At 44.3% G+C, this 20,846-nt stretch overlaps 1 protein-coding gene across 1 annotated transcript in view; it reads left to right on the top strand.

Annotated features, from left to right (window-relative positions):
• The first annotated feature begins 18,762 nt into the window (after positions 1-18,762).
• SEL1L (SEL1L adaptor subunit of SYVN1 ubiquitin ligase) overlaps positions 18,763-20,846 on the top strand; it is a 64,185-nt gene continuing 62,101 nt past the window's right edge. The window contains exon 1 of the mRNA XM_002719616.4: positions 18,763-18,986. Within this exon, the coding sequence (XP_002719662.3) occupies positions 18,917-18,986 (70 nt within the window). The 5' untranslated portion in view covers positions 18,763-18,916. The remainder of the gene's footprint in view (positions 18,987-20,846) is intronic.

Raw genomic sequence — 20,846 nt, 5'->3', positions numbered from 1 at the left:
ATGGGAAGGCCTCCAAAGTGAATAGAGAGGGAATGAGAAGGTGACTTTGGTGGCGACTGAAACCCTTCAATAGATATTCCTGCCCTGAAAGTGGCAGTGAGAGAGGGGCTGGCCACAAGATCAAGCTCGTAGAACCAACTGATCCATTGCAGGACATTTCAAATCATGCCCAAGCCTATCCCAAATGCCAGGGAAAGAAAACAGCACAAATGCCTCTGTGTTCTCTGAGAAAATGGTCCTCTGTGGGAAGCAAGGGGAGAAGCGGACAGAGGCGGCGGTGGCCAAGCAAGGGGGTGTGTTTCCAAGAGTGTAGGATGTAGGCAAGAGGGCACTGGCACAGGGGCAGAAACTCGGAAAGTTTATTCACTTGAGCTCGTTGTTCAGAGGATGCTCTAGGAAGATTTGCCTTGTGCTCACAGTGCAGAAGACATCCAAAAGCAAGGAAATTGGCAAGAACCCAGTCTGAGTCAGACTTCTGGGGTGGGTGTTTGGCCCAGAGGTTAGGTCACTACTGTGGATGCCTGCGTCCCATATCAGATTGTCTGGGTTCCAGTCCCAGCTCCATTCCCCATCCGGCTTCCCACTACTGTGCATTCTGGGAGGCAGCAGGTGATGGCTCAAGTATTTGGGTCCTTGGCACCCACACGGAGACCCAGATTGAATTCCAGAACCCTGGCTTTGGCCTGGCCTAGCCCTGCCTGTTGTGGACTTTTGGGGACTGAACTAGCAAATGGAAGTTTTAGAATATCTCCTGAAAGAACTGGGAATGAGAGTTTGTGTATATGCTGCATACATCCTTCAAGGATGTCATTGAGCTTGCAAAAACAAAGGCATCTCCCTTCAAGTGAGTCCTAAATACCAACAGAAAGTGGAGTCAGGGCAGTGTTATTAGATAAAGTTACGATTTTATCTGATTCCTGTGTCTTCTTAATGGACTCCAAGTCCAGAGAAGGAAGACGATGGAATGTATTGCATATTTCAAATAGGAAAACAAACATTAAAGAGATAATACATAGCAAATTATAAATAGGGCTAAGTGTTATGGACTATAGCAGGGAGAATATGACTACTGATAATATGCACAAGTTCTTTGTAAATTTGAGGTTTTAAAATTTATTTATTTATTTCAGAGGTAGATGAACAGACCAAGCCCCCATCTTCTGGTTCACTCTCCAGTACCCCACATGGAAAGGTCAAATCCAGGAGCTGAGTATGCAGTCTGGGTCTTGTCTATGGGTGGCAGCAACCCACCCATTTGACCTTCACCACTACCTCCCCGGGTGCACATGAGCAGGAAGCTGGGACCAGGAGCAAAGTCAGCCTTAAACCCAGCACTGTGATATGGGATGCAGTTAACCCAAATCTTAACCATTAAACCAAACACCTGGGGCCAGCGCTGTGGCCTAGTGAGCTAAGCCTCTGCCTGCAGTGCCAGCATCCCATATGGACACTGGTTTGAGTCCAAACTGCTCCTCTTCTGATCCAGCTCTCTGCTATGGCCTGGGAAAGCAGTGGAAGATGGCCAAGTCCTTGGGCCCCTGCACCTGTGTGGGAGACCTGGAGGAAGTTCCTGGCTCCTGGCTTTGGATCGGCACAGTTCCAGCCATCGCGGCCATCTGGGGAGTGAACCAGAGGTTGGAAGACCTCTCTCTCTCTCTCTCTCTCTCTGCCTCGGCCTCTCTGTAACTCTGGCTTTCAAATAAATAAATAAATATTTAAATACACACACACAGAAAAACCAAAAAATGACTAAGAATAAATGTTTAAAAAATACTAAACAGTTAATTATTACTGTGAAATTTGCAGAAATAGATCTAGATAGTACAGGCATAAAGCTGGATACACATTATTCACAGTGGCAACTAAATGACACTGGATGATAGAATTGCAAACCACTTTATTTTCATAAAATAATCAGTGATTTAATTATAGTCTCATAAAATTAAGTAGAAATACTCCAATTAGATTTAAATCATTTCTATTAAAAATGTTATATCCATTATCATATATATCTTACATTTAATTTTAGCATGCCATTATGAATATTTAAAAAATAAATTATAAATGTATATTAGAATTTTATTTAATTTTTTTTCACTTTACTTGAAATGCACAGATAGAGATAGTAAGAAAGACAGAGGGAGAGAGAGAGAGAGAAAGGGAGGGAAAGAGAGATCTTCCATCCACTGGTTTACTGTCCAAATGCCTACAACAGCCAGGGCGGGGCCAGGCTGCAGCAGGGAGCCCAGAACTTAATCCAGGTCTTTTATATGGGTGGCAAAGAGCCAAGTACTTGAGCCATTACCTGCTGACTTCCAGGGGACTCATTAACAAGAAGCTGGATGAGAGATGGAGCTGGAACTTGAACCAAGCATTATGAAATGAGATAGCAGTGCCCCGTGGCAACTTAACCACTGAGCTAAACACTCACCCCCAAAACTTTTTTACTTTCAGATTTATTTCCATTTATATATAAGATGAAAATATGTCTAAATTAAATGTACCTTGAATTTTGTTTTTACTGCTTTAGATCACTGATACCATGTAACAAATACAATTTATGAAAGTAGAACTCAAAAGGAAAATTAACAGAAGTTCTTCAAAGAGGCATCTTAAAATTAAAGCCAGAAAAATGAGCAAATTTCTGTCAAGTATGACCCATATAAAATTTCCCACTAGAATATCATATAATTTCTAATAAAATTTTAATTGCTATAAAAATTTTTAATTGGCAAATTATTCTCATCAATTCATGATCTGCAGAGGTATGATGAATTTCACATTCTTTACCAAGGAAGATCTAATTACACACTGCAAAATGTAATTTGTCCACAGAAAAAAGCATAAATGAAAGTTCTAAAATTGAAAAAAATAACAGTGATAAATGGAGGGCAGGGGCTGGCACTGTGGCATAGTGGGCTAAGCCTCTGCCTGCGGCGCCAGCTTCCCTTAAGGTGCCGGTTAGAGCCCAGGCTGCTCCACTTCCGATCCAGCTCTCTTTGATAGAAGAAGCTTCAGGCTCCTGGTTGTGGCCATTTGGGGAGTAAACCAGCAGACAAAAGACTTTTCTCTCTGTCTCTCCCTTTCTCTATCTGTATCTGTACTTCTCAAATAGATAAATAAATCTTAAAAAAAAAAAAAGAAAAAAAGAGCGATCAATAATATTCAGTAAGTGAAGTAAATGCCAAGTTGATTGCCTTACTGAGATGTTCCTAAAAGGACATTAAGTATCCCAAATGTGCCATAAAGATGCTTTTTGTTGTCACTAAAACCACAATATCCAGGCTTAGAGAAATGGTTTCAAATTCTGATGCTTAAGATGAACAAAAACCTAATAAAATAAATGATCACCCTCAAGGACAGAACACCACCTTGAACACACCCCATCTCGTCAGGCCACTAATTTAATGAGAAATAAAGCAAGAGAAGAAAACACACTTAAAGTTTTAAAAAAATCATTGTGAAACAGTTCATATGGTGCCAAGGTCAAAATTATACTGAGAAACTAATATTCACTATATGAAGATAATACTGTATTCACTATAATATATTACATGTGTTGTTCAACTATCAGAACAGGTAAACAACGCATAATTCATCAGTATTTCACTGGTCTTACATCAGTCGTAAAAACAGGCTCAGACTTCAGTGGAAAACTGAGGAAACCATTTTCTTATTTATTTAGTATTTATTTATTCATTTGAAAGTGAAAATTATAGAGAGGCAGAGGCAGATCTTCTATTTTTTATCCAATGATTCACTCCCTAAATGGTTGCAACAGCCAAGACAGGGCCAGGCTGAAGCCAGGAGCATCAGCTGAGTCTCCCATATGAGTGGCCAGGGGACCAAGCACTTGGGCCATCTTCTGCTGCTTTTCCCAGGCCACTAGCAGGGAACAGGATTGGGAATGGAGCAGCCGGCACCAGAACCAGTGCCCATATGGGATACCAGCATTACAGGTGGTGGTTTTACCCCCCATGCCACAATGCTGATCCCAAGAAAACTATTTTCAAGTTTAGGCCTTGATTGAAGAGATAGAAGAAGCTAAACTACATGACTTATCTAACCTTACTAACATATCTGGCAAGGAAAAAAGAAGGTTAAGCCAGAATTTCTACCAAAAAAATCAGAAGCATTTCTTTGTGCTAGTATAAGGGTACTTGGAATTTATTGCTGGAAGAGATGAGCTTATCTGTGGCAACAGAAATGCTATTTTTTGGACCAATTCATCAATGAAATATAAGATCTGCTGGATCTGTTTGACCCTACACCATGAAATGACACACAACAGGAATACACACTTTAGGCTATTGAGGCAATGGGTGCCAATCAGATAAACTCCAAGATGCCACAAGAATTTCGCAAAATAACATTCCCAATAAAGGGCAAATAACTGCCAACATGAAATTCATTTTGAATATGTGATATTATATCAGAGAAATATTTGCTTATTTTTAAGTTTTGAAAGGTGGCAAAACATACTTAATTTGATACTTTACTTTAAAAACATTACTCTTGGTATTTTTTAATTTTAGAGAATTTTTACTAAATTGAAACATTTTAAAAATACATAATAAAGGTGGTAGTCTACTAAAATATAAAGCATTTAGAAAAAGGAAATGGAAGTATTTTAATGACAGTGAAAGATTTCTGTATAATTCTGAGATAAATTTCTGAAAGTCTATTTTCAGGCAAAAAACAGATCAAGATATATTCTAAATTGAAAAGAGATGTTTAACTAATTTTGTATCAAATTGCTATTTAAAGTTCTCTTTCTATTATCTCATTATTAAAATTTTTGAAAAAAGACCTAATGCTGAATTGATGTAGACACTGCTTTAAGAAATAATTAGAAATATGATATAAAAATAGCAATTCAGATGATGAATTAAAATGTGTAGTAATACTTTCTGTGATAAAAATAATTTATCACATTCAACTCTATAAGATTGAACATGTTAGCAATATTTGTGGCTCATTTTTTAATTTAATAATGCTTTGAGAACTTTATTGACAACTATAATTGCTACAGCCTCAGCAGAGTGGTTTGCTTAACTTGGAATTTAAAAAAAAAAAAACCTTAGGATACTACAATGACTCAAGAAAAATTATATAATTTAGTATAACTGTCAAAGAGCACAAATTTTGTGAAAGGCTTGATTAAACCGCTTAATTATAGTTTTGTTGATATTAAGACAAAGTTGATATTAAAGTAAATGTGTAAGGTATAAATTACATGTCTTCAATTTATGACCCACACAAACATGGTCAATCCATCAACAAAACACCCAGGCTTGGGCAACTATAATTACACTCAGTTGTCTTTGATATTTGCCAATTTTCATTTATGTAAGCCTTGCACTTTTTTTTAATGAAGGTGTATTAGTTCTGGCAAGCAAACAGAACATAATTTAACAGTTTGTTTGCTCAATTTATAACACTTAATTTTCAGAAACAGGATGGATAGGCCTCCGTGTACTTATGCCATTGGCCCTGCCAGGTACATGCCAGGTGTATCCCTTGGAGGCGGGGACACAATCGTGGCACTGGTACTCAACACTGCCAGTGCAAGCTCCCTTCCCTGTTACACTGCTTGGTTCTTAGCTTGGTGAAAGTGTATGGTCTCCTCTTTGTTTGGCAATATTCTTCCAAGAATATTTATACATGAAAATCAATCCAAGCCTTTTTTTTTTTTTCTTTTTTTTTTTTTTGCTTGTTTAACTTGACAGAGAGGGAGAGCTCCCATCTGCTGGTTCACTCCCTATATATCCACAACAGCTGAAGTTGGGCCAGGCTGAAGCCAGGAGCTCGAAACTCAATCCAGGTGTTTCCCGTGGCTGGCAGAGACACAAGTACTTGAGCCTCCTAAGGGGCACATTAGTAGCCAGCAGGATCAGGAGTGGAGCTGGGTCACAAACCCAGGCACTCTGATACACAACACGGGCACCTTAACCAGCAGGTTAACCACAGACCCGATATCCACCACAAACATTTTTTCATGTGACTTGCAACATAATTATTAAATTAACTATTGAATGACCCTGAAAACCACAATAGCTGGAATCAGAGTCTCATTGAGATTCAACAGTGGTGGATAGGGCTGCATATAACTTTCTTCCAAGGGAGACAAGGAGGACCTTGATAGTGAAAAAAAACTGGCAAATATTACTTCAACCAAGTGACCAAGGTCAACATCACCACTGATAAGTCATGTTGATAGTATCATTCTTGATATGGTATAATGAGGACATATCACTTCAGTATGCTCCCTCATAAAACCCACAACTGCACTCTAATTGTTAAAACATCAGAGAAATCCCAGTTGAGGGACCTTCTACAAAATACCCACCAATACTTCTTAAAACTATCAATGTAAACAAAAACAAGAAATATCTGAAAAACTGTCATATCCAAGAAGATCCTTAGGAGACATAATTGAATATAATGTAATGTCCCCTATGGGATCCAGGCACAGAAAAAGGACACATCCCTAGTGGGAACTAGGGAAAGCTAAATAGAAATAAGTGCTATAGCTGGGGCAGACATAGTGACAAAGTGAACTAATGTGCCACTGTGATGGCAACATACCACGCTGGGGAGCCAGTTTGAGTCCAGCTGCTCCACTTCCAATCCAGCTCCCTGCTTATGTGCCTACAAAAGCAGGAGATGGCCCAAATAGTACCTGGACCCCTGTTACTCCTGTGGGAGACCCAGATGGAGTTTGAGGCTCCTGGCTTCATCCTGGGCCAATCCCAGCCATTAAAGCCATCTGGGGAATGAATCAGTAAATAGAAGCTCACTCACTGTGTGTCTGTGTCAGAGAGCGAGCAAACGAGAGAGCAAGAGAGACTGACTCTGCCTTTCAAATAAATAAATCTTTAAAAAAAATAAGAAGAATTAGGACAGCTGCCAGTGCTGTGGCATAGTGGGTAAAGCCACTGCCTGCAGTGCCAGCATCCCACATGGGCATTGGTTCAAGTCCCGGCTGCTCCACTTCCGATCCAGCTCTCTGCTATGGCCTGGGAAAGCAGTTGGAAGGTGGCGCAAGTCCTTGAGCCCGTGCACCCATGTGGGAGACCCAGAAGCTCCTGGCTCCTGGCTCCTGGCTTTGGATTGGCCCAGCAGCCATTTGGGGAGTGAACCAGCAGATGGAAGACCTCCCCACCACACCCCTCTGCCTCCACCTCTCTGTAACTCTGCCCTTAAAAATAAATGTTAAAAAAAAAAAAAAAAAAGAATTAGGACTGCAGCTAATGGTAATGTATCAACACTGGTTTGTTTGTTGTGACAAATGCATCACAATACATAAGACATTAGCAACAGGGGCAAAGTAGGTAGGAACTCAATACTCTCTTTGCAGCTTTTCTATAAATCTGAAACTATTTTAATACTAAAAGTTTTTCATTTTTATTTGAGAGAGAGATGGTAAGCAAACCCACCTGCTGGTTCTCTCTCCAAATGCCCAAAAAGGCAGAGGCTAGGCTGGGTCAAAGCCAGGAACCAGGAACTCAGCTTAGGTTTCCATGTGGGTGATAGGTGCCCAAGTATTGAGCCATCACCTACTGCCTCCTGGTGTCTGCATTGGCAGAAATCCAGAGTCAGGAGCCAGAACCAGGCATTGAACCCAGTTACTTGGATTTGGAATGTGGGAATCTTAACCAATCTCTTAACCAACAGTTTGAACACCTAGCACAAAAGCCTATTTTTTTTTAATGTAAAGAGATGTGTCTGAAGGAAAAAAATGCCCTCAAATTGGGGAAGGAGAACCATGTCCCCGAAGAAGACTCCCCACAAAAGAGGCCGGAGACTAGGTTTGTGACACAGGAAAATTCCAGGGCTCAGTCTGTCCTGCAAGAGGCCTTGGCTAGGCACAGCAGCACACTGAATCTGGACCCCTCCTGCCTCAGCCATCTTAACACCACTGACGTGCTGTGTTCCAAGAAGAGGCCATTTGTCTGTCACCAAAAGAAAAAAATCCCGAGAGCCTCAAGCCGATTTCCTATTAGCTGCCAGAGCTTGATTCATTGCCAAAAAGCACTTCTGCGAGCAGGGGCTGTACCCAGTGATGGCCACAAGGGGGCACATGAGGCCATCGGGAGCAGCCCACAGTGGGTCCAGAGGTCAGCAGCCCAGGACACGCACCTGAGAGGCAGTGCCTTCCTGCTAACTGGGAAAGCAGCAGGTAAGGAGAGAACCACAGCAGATTTTCAGGTCATTGTAAACAAACTCCAGGGTGACTTTCTCTCTCTCTCTGCCTCTCCTCTCTCTGTGCGTGTAACTCTGACTTTCAAATAAATAAGTAAATCTTAAAAAAGAAAAAAAAGAAAGAAAGTAAGTTTACATTCCACTTTGGAATCCAGAATGGGGTGGGATGGAGCGGAGGGGGACATTCTCTGGGCCCCTGACCCCCACTGGAGTCCACTTCTAGTGCAACGCCGAGCCTGCTCTCCCAGCAGCAGCAATGGCCCTGACCTCCTGGGCTAGCTTGGCCTGGTGACAGAAGATTCTGAGAGATTTCTTTCAGGCACTTTTATCCTAAGTGATTTGGACTGCCAGTGGCTCAGCCTGTTGATTCTCATGCTCCACTTTCCCTCAGCCTAGGTATGTCAAAACATCCAGATTCCTCCTCTCCAGGCCTAGCCACACTCTGGACCCACCTGAGCCTTGAGATGCATGAACCCGTTTTCTCCGTTTGTCAATGCTTGGTAGTTGGAGGAAAATCTGTGTAGTTCAGGTCTCCAAAGGCCCAGGCAGAAAGTGAGGCATGACTTTTTTTTTTTTTTTTTTTTTTTTTTTGACAGGCAGAGTGGACAGTGAGAGAGCGAGACAGAGAGAAAGGTCTTCCTTTGCCGTTGGTTCACCCTCCAATGGCCGCTGCGGCCGGCACGCTGAGGCCAGCACACCGCGCTTATCCGATGGCAGGAGCCAGGTACTTCTCCTGGTCTCTCATGGGGTGCAGGGCCCAAGTACTTGGACCATCCTCCACTGCACTCCCTGACCACAGCAGAGAGCTGGCCTGGAAGAGGGGCAACCGGGACAGAATCCAGCGCCCCGACCGGGACTAGAACCCGGTGTGCCGGCGCCGCAAGGCAGAGGATTAGCCTAGTGAGCCGCGGCGCCGGCAACATTTCTTCATTCTCAAATCCTCCAGCCCACAGAAGGACAATTTCTGTCCAGGACATTCCTCACGACCATTATCTGCACACACACATGCACACAGGCCTAGCATAGACCTGTGTGAGAAAGAGGGAGCACACACTTGCGAGGAGTCCTCCCTCTCTGCCCTTCACCGCATTTCAACTCTGCTGCTCTGTCTCAGGGGCCTAAATGGGCTAGCTGTCTGGCCCGCCAAGAGCGTGTATGGGCGGGGTCCTATTCTGATAGAAGTAGAACCCTACAGAAAAAGTCATGCAAACACAGCAAGGAGGCAGCCATATGCAAGCCAGAAGAGAGCCCTGACCAGAGCCCAGCCATGTCAGCCTGGTCTTACAGTTAGAATGTGAGAAAACAAACTTCTGCTGTTTAAGCAACCCAGTCTCTGGCATTTTGTTCTGGCATTCCAGACAAAGACAGTGTGCCCCCCGCCTTTTTTTCCTTTTTTTTTTTTCCTGGTCTCACTTGTAGAGTTAAATACGAATACGAGTAGCCTATTCATTGTGCTGTCAACATCTTTCCAAAATAATGAGATTTCCTTGACAGTAATATTTATTTTGCAGGACACGGCACTTGCCTCACTACAATCCAATTATAATGTTGAAATAAAAATGTGTAGCAAAATGTTTAAGAACAAGCACCTACAACTTAAAATAACACAAAGGAGTATTTTAGGAAAGACAGCAAGCCCAAAAACAAAGGATGAAAGTGAATGTGTGCTTCTTAGTAAGGGTGGATTGAGGAGTTGCACTTTGTAGAGGAAGAATATCAGAAAGCAAGGCCTAGCAGCCTAACTAGAGGGGAGATAGAGGAAAATGCAGGATAGTGCAAGCAGGTGTAACTGCCTCTAAAGCAGACAATCTGCATTAGATCATGAGGGAAAATGTATTGTGAGCGGAGGGGAGAAAAGTTGGTGGGCAGGAGAGAAGATGGTCAAGTAGGGGGATTTTAACTCATGGCACGAGGTTATAGGAAAGCCTCAAACAAGAGGATTTGAGGACAGTGGGTCTGATGATGATCTTCTCAGCAAGTGTATGTGACATGAAGTAGTATAAGAACTGTGCATAGGATGGTAACCAAGGAAATGAAAACAGTAGAATGTTTAAGAAACATCAGGGGACAAGAATTGCCAGGACTTAGAGATGAGTTAATTGTTATTAAATAGTAAAATCAGTTCTTAAGATTGACAAGGGTAAAATTCTGATGAGGACAAACCATGCAGTCCTGGTTAACTCAGGTGGCGGAACTACTGCACCTGGCACTTACTTCTGAGGGCCCCTCTTGCACATGCTCCACGATTAAATTCCCAGGTTTCCTGGAGAATTCATAAGTAACTGAAGTTGTTTTTTATACCCTTAGGCCACCTGAGGATAGAATGCCCAGACTGACCTCTTCCTACGTCTCCAACTTATCATTTTATCTCTTGAAATGTGCTAAAAATTCTCACTGTTTCAAGAGAGCATCCAGTTCTTTCATTCCACTGCTGCTCCTCTCTCTCATAAATAACTATTTTGCCTTTGTTTTTGGACTCAATACAAAAATCATTCCCTTATATATAAAGATAAATTAACTTTGGTGAAAATAATGTTCAATCCACATATACTTATAAGTATACACATGTATATATACAGGCAATCCATATCCTTTGCATATACACTTTACATACACTTACGTGCAAAATATAAATGTCTCTGGGGGCCAGTGCTGTGGCACAGAAGGTTAAGCTCCGCCTGCATCGTCAGCATCCTATATGGGCACTGATTTGAGTCCAGGCTGCTCCACTTCCCACCCAGCGCCCTGCTAACGTGCCTGGGAATACATCAGAGGATGGCCCAAGTGCTAGGGTCCCTGCAACCACACGGGAGACCTGGATGAAGCACCTGGCTCCTGGCTTTGGTCTGGTCTAACCCTAGTCATTGCAGCCATTTGGGGAATGAACCAATAGATCTCTGTCTCCTCCTCTCTCACTCTCTTTCAAATAAATAAATAAATAAATCTTTTGTCAAAATAAAATACAATAAATGTCTCTAAGTTATTCTGTGATACAAGTGAGGATTCCTCTTGCACCTTTGTGCTTGGACTCTGAAATCAAGCCGCTTCATTGCAATACCGGTGCCCACACGCTGAGCTTTTAACTTAAGGAAGTTGCTTAACATTGGACCATGCCTACATTTCTTTGACTGCAAAATAGGAGTAACTACAGTCCCTCCTTCACGTTACGATTCATGAGTCTTGAACAACAAACATAGCATGTGTCAAGTGCTTAGCACAATGCAAACGTAGTGTGAATGCACAACCTAAGTTACTGTGATGAGGAACTCACAGACCCTCCCAGAATGCAGCAGGAAAGGTGTGAGGACTCTTCAAAAAGAAACAGGAGGGGCCTGCACTGTGTGGAGCAGATAAAAAAAGCTGTTGCCTGCAGGCTGGAATTCCATAGGGACGCCTGTTTGAGTCAACGCTGCTCCACTTCCAATCTAGCTCTCTGGCTCCTGCATTCAGATCAGCTTAGCTCGGGCCAAAGTAGCCATCTAGGCGTCAATCAGCAGATGGAGGCCTCTCTCTCTCTCTCCTCTCTCTCTCTTTGTGCCTCTGCCTCTCTGTGACTCTACCTTTCAAATAAATAAACCTTTATAAAAATAAAAAATAAACAGGAACAAACATTTGCAACTGTTCTGACCTCCCACACATCACCCAACTCCAGCAGCATTCCTCCCCTTCTCTGCTTCCTTCTCTTCTCAATAGTTCTCACTGCCTTCTAATATATTACACTTTTCTTATGGATTTTGGTTTCCTTCTCTTCCTATTTAGAATGTAAGTTCCAGCCGGCACCACGGCTCACTAGACTAATCCTCCGCCTTGCGGGCGCCTGCACACCGGGTTCTAGTCCTGGTCGGGGCGCCGGATTCTGTCCCGGTTGCCCCTCTTCCAGGCCAGCTCTCTGCTGAGGTCAGGGAGTGCAGTGGAGGATGGTCCAAGTACTTGGGCCCTGCACCCCATGGGAGACCAGGAGAAGTACCTGGCTCCTGCCATCAGATCAGCGCGGTGCGCCAGCCTCAGCGCGCCAGCCGCGGCGGCCATTGGAGGGTGAACCAATGGCAAAGGAAGACCTTTCTCTCTGTCTCTCTCTCTCTAACTGTCCACTCTGCCTGTAAAAAAAAAAAAATAGAATGTAAATTCCATGGTTTTTGTCTGTTTTATTCACTGCCAGCTTCAAGAACAGCAGGTGCTGAGAAAGAAAAACAAAGAGCAGCCCCTGACATTCAGAAACTGGCCTGACACATGCTGTCCTCCAAGTAGACATAAGCAGTCTCACAGAATACCAACCACAGACAGACAGGCTACTCTGACAACAGAATACAGTAAGACACTGCAAGGTCATTGCATAATGCTATCTAGGTACAGACAAAAACAGCAGCCCTGGGCCACCAGCAAAATACCAAACACATCCTCTTCAGGCCCAAATGAATGGCTGATACTTCTTCACCAACTACAGCTTTATCTTCATTCTAGCCTCCTCTCCCTTAAGATTTATGGGTTTCTAGTAAATCATAAAAAGGCGGCATCTCCTATCTAGCATCCAATCTAGAGTTGAAGCTAGCTTCCCTAGACTCCATAAATCATCCAACCAAAGCCCAAATTCTACGTAGGTTCTAAAGCCCTGTTACTGATACCTCTTGGTGGGTGCTCTCCCACCTGGAATGAGTAATGGTGCCAGTGTGTTCAACTATAGATAGGTTCCTGGTGGTCTTTGGCTGTAAGGCATTGACAGTGTGTGAAAAACAGTGGGAGAGAGGAAAGGAGGAACAAGCAAGGAAGCAGTATGCTATGAATATAATGATCCTGATGCAGTATTCAGTAAAATAATCCAAGCTGTTTATCGCCACCTGTTAAAGCTTACTTACTCATGTTCTCACTGAAATTCAGTTTTAATTCAGTCTCTCTCCAGAACCGGCAGTGCACATGTCTATGAAAAGAGTATACCCCAAAGATGCCTGTCCAGTTATATAGGGTATCAAAGTATTCTGGCTTTTCCCTTACCCGGTATGACTCAACACTTCTCAGGAAGAATACACACCTCCAAAGCAAATGTTACTTCAAGAGGAAACTTGGCAAGCAGCCCAGGGGCCCCTTCCCCCTCTCACTCTCGGTCAGCATCAAAGTTGAGTTACAGCAAACACACTCTTCCTCAGCCTGTGTTCTGCACTATAAATTTTATGACCCAAATTATAATCATGGAAAGTGATATGAACATCCAAAGGCTGTTTACTTTGATTACTTATTGTGTACCTGCCAAACACTATTCTGAAGTTATAAGGGTTATAATGAGGAACAAAACCATTGTCCATTTACTCAACGAGTTCAGAATGTACATACGAAGATGTTACCTAGTAGTTCACGGATCTACATTTTAAGTTACACATGAAAAAGAAAAGTAAGAAAAATGACTTTAATCTACCTCCTATCAAAGAAATTCCATTCTTTTCTAAACCCTGAGGGGAAAATATGCTGCCGTGGCAGATACCTAGATACAAACCTTGGAAGCTGTGCACATTATCAACTAAAAAAATCTCCAAGAATAACACAGGAAAGAATAGAACCCAGGAGAGTTAGTGACAACCACTCCATTCTCAGGAAATCACTCTGATGGGTGTCCTGGGTTTATAACCTCAACACTTTCAGGAGTTTCTCAGCATTTGCTGATTGTTTGGTTCATTTCAGTGGAAAGAGATCCCACCAATGTCATCTGAATGGAAAGGCATTTATTACCTACCCTATGCAGTGTTGTAATGCAGAGCCAACAGGTTTTCTGCAACTTGGAAATCTATGACAAAGACTCAGAACACCGATAGGGAAGGGAACAGTGGACAGCTGAGTAAATATTAAAGAACTCCATGAATAAATAAGTTAACATTTTGTACAAGTAGAGTGAGTACATAACTTTCCCTGGGAATGTTGGCAGGGAACCTCTAGGAAAGTAAGCTCAGACTGGCTAAGGCCATAGAGAATTCACAACCTTTTTAAAAAATTAATCATTATGCTACATCTCAGGCTGGTAAAATACATCTAACATCTCCCCTACCATCTTCTGAATCTGCTTTCAAGACTCATAATTTCCCCCAGGAAGTCAAGGTGTTCAGAGCATTCTTAGAACATGTCAATTACTCTTTGCTGGCTAAAGGCAAAAGCATTAGCAGATCTAAACTCTTTTCAATGCAGGGAACAAAACCAATGTCCTGCATTTACTTCAACCAAGCAATCACTAAGAAATAATTCATTATCTCTGTGAAAAGGTCTACAATGTACAAGGTGCTTTTCTTGCATGTCTCTTTTGAACCTCACCACCGAGAGGTCAACTTTATCTATCAATAAACAACTAATTATCTTGTGCAGGAAGGTGGCCAAGTCCAATGCTAGATATCTATACAAAGGATCCTCTCTGGCCTCAGCAAGTTTACAATGCACTTAAAAAAACAAGGCTGCGGAGCCATCGTCTTGGTACAGCGGGTTAAGCTCCCTCTTGTGTCACTGGCATCCCATACCTGTGCCGATTTGAGTCCTGGCTGCTCCACTTCCCCTCTAGCTTCCTTATATTGGGCCTGGGAAGGCAACAGAAGATGTCCCAAGTGCTTGGGCCCCTACCACTCATGTGGGAGATCAGGATGGAGTTCCTGGCTCTTGTCTTAGACCTGGCCCATACCTGGTAATTGTGGACATTTGGAAAGTGAACCAGTGAATTGAAGATCTCTCTCTCCCTCTTTCGCTCTCTGACACTCTGCCTGTCAAATAAAGAAATAAAACTCTAAGGTCAGCACTGTGCCACAATAGGTTTAGCGGAATACAGGACTTGTCACACCTTTCCCCTCCTCCCTTACCTCCCCCCACCTTCCTTCCTCCCTTTTGTTGAGACCCTTGGTGCCTAACCAAACCCTACTCAATTCCTTGCAATGCAAATGGAAAAGTAGATAAGCTGCACAGGGCAGCTATGAAATAGATTGGGGGAGGGGGGGGAGGCGGCACCGCGGCTCACTAGGCTAATCCTCCACTTTGCAGCGCCGGCACACCGGGTTCTAGTCCCGGTCGGGGCGCCGGATTCTGTCCCGGTTGCCCCTCTTCCAGGCCAGCTCTCTGCTGTGGCCAGGGAGTGCAGTGGAGGATGGCCCAGTGCTTGGGCCCTGCACCCCTTCGGAGACCAGGAGAAGCACCTGGCTCCTGCCATCGGATCAGCGCGGTGTGCCGGCCGCGGCGGCCATTGGAGGGTGAACCAATGGCAAAGGAAGACCTTTCTCTCTGTCTCTCTTTCTCTCTCACTGTCCACTCTGCCTGTCAAAAAAAAAAAAAAAATAGGGGGGAAATTCCATGAGGCTTCCAAGAGTCCCCTACTCTTCTGCCAGCCAGCTGCTTTCCACCCCCTCCACTCCTACCCCCACCGCTTCACTCCCCCCCCCACCTTGTAGTGACAAATTCCCTCCTTACCTGGATTAAAACTTGGTTCTAAACATGCCCTGCCTGCAGTCTCTTCGCAAGAACAGACGGTTGCCAACCTCTTTGCTTCAAATAAAGCAGCCTGTCTCTGTTGAGATCAGTTGCCATCTCCTTTTCTGTCTCTCCTTTCTGGGGATATGAAAGCCCGGAACCCTGAGCTATTCCATACCTAACACTGTCTGCCACACCAGTGAGACTTCCGGTTGCTCAGCTTCTGGTCTAGCTCCCTGCTAATGCACCCACAGAAACAGTTGAATAGAGCACAAGTGATTGGGCCCCTGACACCCATGTGGGGACCTGAGTGGGGTTCCAGGCACCTGGCTTCAGCCTGGTCCAGCCCCAGCGATGGAGGCCATTTGGGGAGCAAACCAGCAGATGAACGATTCCCTCCCCCTCTCCCCTCTTTCCCTCCCTCTCCCTCTCTAACTCTCTCCCTCTCCATCCCAACCTCTCTCCCTCTCCCTTTCCCTCCCCCTCCCTGCCTTCTCTCTCTCCCATCCTAGTCTCCCTCTCTTTTCCCTCTCCCCTCCCTCCCCCTCCTTTCTCTTCCCCTCCCTCCCCCTTTCTCTCCCTCTTCTCCCTCCTTCCCTTTCCCTCTCCCCACTCCTCTCTCCTTCCCCTTCTCCCACTCTCCCTCTCCTCCTCTCTCTCCTCCCCCTCTCTAAATCTGCATTCAAATAAATAAATCTTTATATAAAAAATAAATCTTTATGAAAAATGTTGTGAATGTTTTATAGATACTTAAATGAAGGTTGGGGGGCTGGCGTAGCAGGGTAATCCAACATCTGCTATGCTGACATCCCATGTGGGTATTGAGTCAAGACCCTGCTGCTCCATTCTCAATCCAGTTCCCTGCTAATGAACTGGGAAAGCAATGGAGGATGGCCCAGGTGCTTGGACCCCTGCACCCATGTGGAAGACATGGAAGAAGCTCCAGGTTCCTGGCTTCCCCATGGCACAGCCCCAGCTGTTGTGGCCATTTAAGAAGTGAAGCAGCAGATGGACGATTCTCTCTTTCTCCCTCTCTCTTTCTCCCTCTCTCTTTCTCTCTCTCTCCTCCTCTCTCTGCCTGCCCCCGTCTCTGTAACTCTAAGTTTCAAATTTTAAAAAAGTCTTTTAAAAAAAATGAGGATTAACGAAGATAGGCCTGGCTGAAGAAGTCTCAGCTGAGAAGAAAGGCAAGTGAAACTGGGAAGGATGCCAGAAGTGTGGCACAGAAGAAGCAAGGGCATTGGGAAGAGAGAAAGGAAGCCCATGGGAAGGCAAAATTGTGTGAGTGTGTAAATCTGGAAAGCAGTAAAAGAGAAGTAAAATACTGGGCCATGCAACACCCAGCACAGGGTCCTACAGTACAGGAGGCATTCAACACGGATGAAAATGGAAAATGAATGGATCTAATGAAGTAGTGAACTTCCCTCAATTTTATCAAATAATCACTTCTCCCTCTATGGCAGGCAGCAATTTTTTCCCCATTATTTCTCCTAGAGAGTAGAACTATCAGCATACATTCCTATTTTGTGAACTGCAGAAGGCCTAATTTTTTTTGATCCTGTGAAAAGGGCAGTCACTGAAAAAACTTGAATAGGTAGACGAATGCCATGTTGGAGAATCATTAATACAGTCATAGTATGTGATGTAGGTTAGAGGGAAGGGGGAAATAAGTCAGTGAATATGGTAAGAATTCAGGTGCATCTTCCAGGAAAGGGAAAACGGGAGCCATTAGGAGCATTTTCAGTTAGAATGAGAAAAGAGCAAGCATTAAAATAATAAATTAAAAAGGTAATTAGTTCAAGTTGATAGTGGTACAGATCTCAGGTTCAAATAGAAATTGCTAAGAGCCCAACATGCAATCCAGACAAGGATTATTATGGGCTTATCTTCAGGCACAATGGAAACAAGCTGGGAGCTGAACAGGTGCTTTCACCAGACTGGGGAGGTGTGGCAATTCCCCTGACACATGACTCCAATCTGTACCCAACCTGGCGTTTTGGCCCATCTCCCTCCCTCTGCACACAACACTTTAGTTTGCACCCAGTTCTGTGTTCTGCATGGGTGCTGTTGTTTTTGTTTTTGCACAGTACTTACTTAAATTTGTGATGTTGTTCACCACCCCACAAAAAAAAAATCAAGATGGCCAGGGCAGGTTTTTCCAAAGCCATGAACTTGACCTGGGTAGGTTCCAGGCCCAGGAGTTTATTGTAGGTAGATGCTAGAGAAAGCAGGGAGACACATTTGTTGAAACAAATAAATCAAATAGTAAATCACTACCTTGCTACTCAGTATTAGCATGCCTGGAACTGGTAGGTACCACATGAACTGTCTCAGCAATGCAATCACTGTCACTTCTACCTCCTCACACATCAACCTCGCTTCCCAGCTCTAGTCCAGGAAGAAGAGAACAATGCAACTCACAAGCAAAGGGTGAGGACAACTGTTTAAACGTGTTCTACAAAGGCTGCTGGCACAGTTTCCACATGATTATTATCTGATGGCTCTAGTAAAAATGAATGCTAGCACTGAGATCATCTACACCAGGAGGGGTTAATTTCCTTCTGTCTGGTCGGGGAGGGGACAGGCGGTCGTTTGCATTACAGTTTTCAAGTTTTCATGTACAGGGTAGTTTTTTTTTTTTTTAATCAAATTTTCTAAATAAAAGCAATACTTTACATGTTCCTAATCTTATAACGCGTTCTCTGGCACTTAGCTTGGCTCGTAAAAAAAAAAAAAAATAGGCTCGTGTATTCATGCCCTTTAGTTAATATCTAGCCCAGGTGTTAAATTCTCAACTTCAACCTGAACCTGCAACTGGGCAATCTGGTCCCACCATGGACTGCGCTTCCTACTAGCACACGAAAGAATCGGATGAAATGCACTCTGGGAATCGTAGTCCGGGTGAGTCTCCTTTCTCTCAGCCCCTGTGACTCACGCTTTGATTCAGGGATGGCTGAACCCAGCGGCTACCAATTAGCAGGGGCCATGTCGGTGAGGCCGTGGGCCAACCAGAGAAGCCGAAGTGGGAGCCTCGCACAATCATTGGCTAATGGGTGATCCGGGGCGGGGCAATGAGGAGGGCGGAGAAACGATGGCGATTGGGCCAAGGACACGGGGCGGCGCTCGCGGATTGGCTGCACCCTGGGTCAGCGAGGCCTGGGAAGGGGCGGAGGAAGGCGACCAGAGCAGGAAGAGCCTCGGAGAGGCGGCGGCGGCGGCGGCCGAGTCGGTGGTGGCGGAGGTGAAGGCGACAGCTCCAGGGGGTGGTGGTGGCACCGACAGCAGGATGCGGGTCCAGGTGGGGCTGACGCTGCTGCTCTATGCGGCGCTGCTGGGTCCGGCCATGGTGTCCTCGGGTCAGTATCCGCCCCCTCGGGCTGCAGGCCCGGCGCCACCGCCCCCCGACCCCCCAGGCCTCCACCCGTGGGCGGAGCGGTGGGGACTCCGGGCTGCGAACTGCACTTTTCCCTGGTCACACCTCTCCCTGACCTGTCACTACTCGGCCTTCTCGGGCTCCGGGCGGCGTAGGCCGAAGCGGGTTGTCCAGGGAGCTGGAGGGAAGAAGGGAGAAAGGGGCGGTCACGCTGCCCACTCCTCTCTCCCACGTAACAAACTTCACCCGACTGCTCCCGAATGGGCACTCACTCCACGGGAGAGGATCCCAGCGGCTGGCTCAGACCGTCCGGCGGCAGCTTCCTGGACCCTCCTTGTAGATGACACGCTGTGTGGGGTTTGTAAGTGGCTGGAACGACTGGAGCTGTCACACCGGGCAGAGCAGGGTCCGGCAAGCCCAGGATGTGGACAGCGGTTTGCTTACCACCTGGGGTGGTCGCTGAGCGCTTTGTTTTAAAAACCAAGACTTCTGATGTAATTGTAACCACCCCTTCGTCTTTTTTTTTTTTCTTAATCTTACCGAGAAAGCGGTCCCGTCTGTTAGAATTGCCCAGTGTTTATTAACAGTGAATTTATGGTTGTTGAGAAAATCTTGGTCCATAAAATTGGAGAGCCGGTGGGTTCAACTTTTTATACAGATACAGAAATTCATGTGCTTTTGAGTTCTTTTTTAGTTATCTGGTTTATTCTCAGGCTTTGCATTTTTTTTCCTAATGTTTTAATCTACCTACCTCAGAAAAACTTGTATTTTGAGAGTGTGTGTAAAGGTTGATAAACAGTAAAGCTTTGGAGTTTTATTAAGTTTTAGTTAACAGGACAGCTGCTCGGTGACTTTAAATTTTTTTGGATCAAGGGAGAGTATGTCAACTAACTTAATTTTTAACAGAAAGTGTCCCAGATGGTTACTTGAACCCCCCAAAGCATCTGTCCTACTTGTACATCAAGGCTATTAACGTCATCCTGCTTCTAAAATAAGAGGCCTAAACCAGAATTCTCTCCATGATGTGGTTTGGGATACCATTTCACAACAAGCATATGCTAATTACTTACTGCCAACATCATGCCTTGAGGTCACTCCTCTCCCTTCGGTTGTAGTCATAGCTTGTGTTCAGGACCAGACTTTCTACAGCACAGAAATTCTGAAGACACGTCTTGCAGTTACTTGATCTAAGGAAGTATGAAGCGAAGCTGTTGAGTTTAATGGGTAGAGTCCCTGGTGGACCATGAACTGCCTGCATCAGAATTCCTCTTAGGGGGTTGTTAAAAATCCATTTTTAGGTCTGGACCAGGTCAGGTATCTGTGAGCTAAGAAGAGCTAACAATCATCCATATGTGATTCTTTCCATAAAATTTGAGCACTGCAATAAATAATGAATATAGTGTATATCCCTGTAAATTACCTTTGGAGAGCTTAAAGATTAAAGCATACAAATTTTCCCATCTCGTTCTTTGACTTTATTTCATAGACTTCCATGTTAGTGGAGTTGGTATTTGGAGATCAACAGTTGGAACGATCAAGATGCTATAATATGAACTATTAATACTGAAGTGTTAAATCATTGTTGTAAGCAGAAGACTATGTTCCAGAAATGTCTGCTCTGATCTCCATCATGGTTAAAGCTGTACCAAAATGTTTCTTTGATGAAGTTAAAAAGTTTACTTATTTAGGACTGAAACAATGTAGATATGCATACTGAAAGATAGTAAAGTTGGCCCTCTGTATCCACCCGGCCTGCATCAGCAGATTCAGTCAACTCTGGGTCGAAAATAGGCAGAAAAAAGTTGCATGTTACAGGGTAACAGGTGTTCACATAGCATTTAGG

This window comes from Oryctolagus cuniculus, chromosome 20, assembly GCF_964237555.1.
Source record: "Oryctolagus cuniculus chromosome 20, mOryCun1.1, whole genome shotgun sequence".
Classification (NCBI taxonomy): Eukaryota; Metazoa; Chordata; class Mammalia; order Lagomorpha; family Leporidae; genus Oryctolagus; species Oryctolagus cuniculus.
This window is presented reverse-complemented; position numbering and strand designations above follow the sequence as displayed.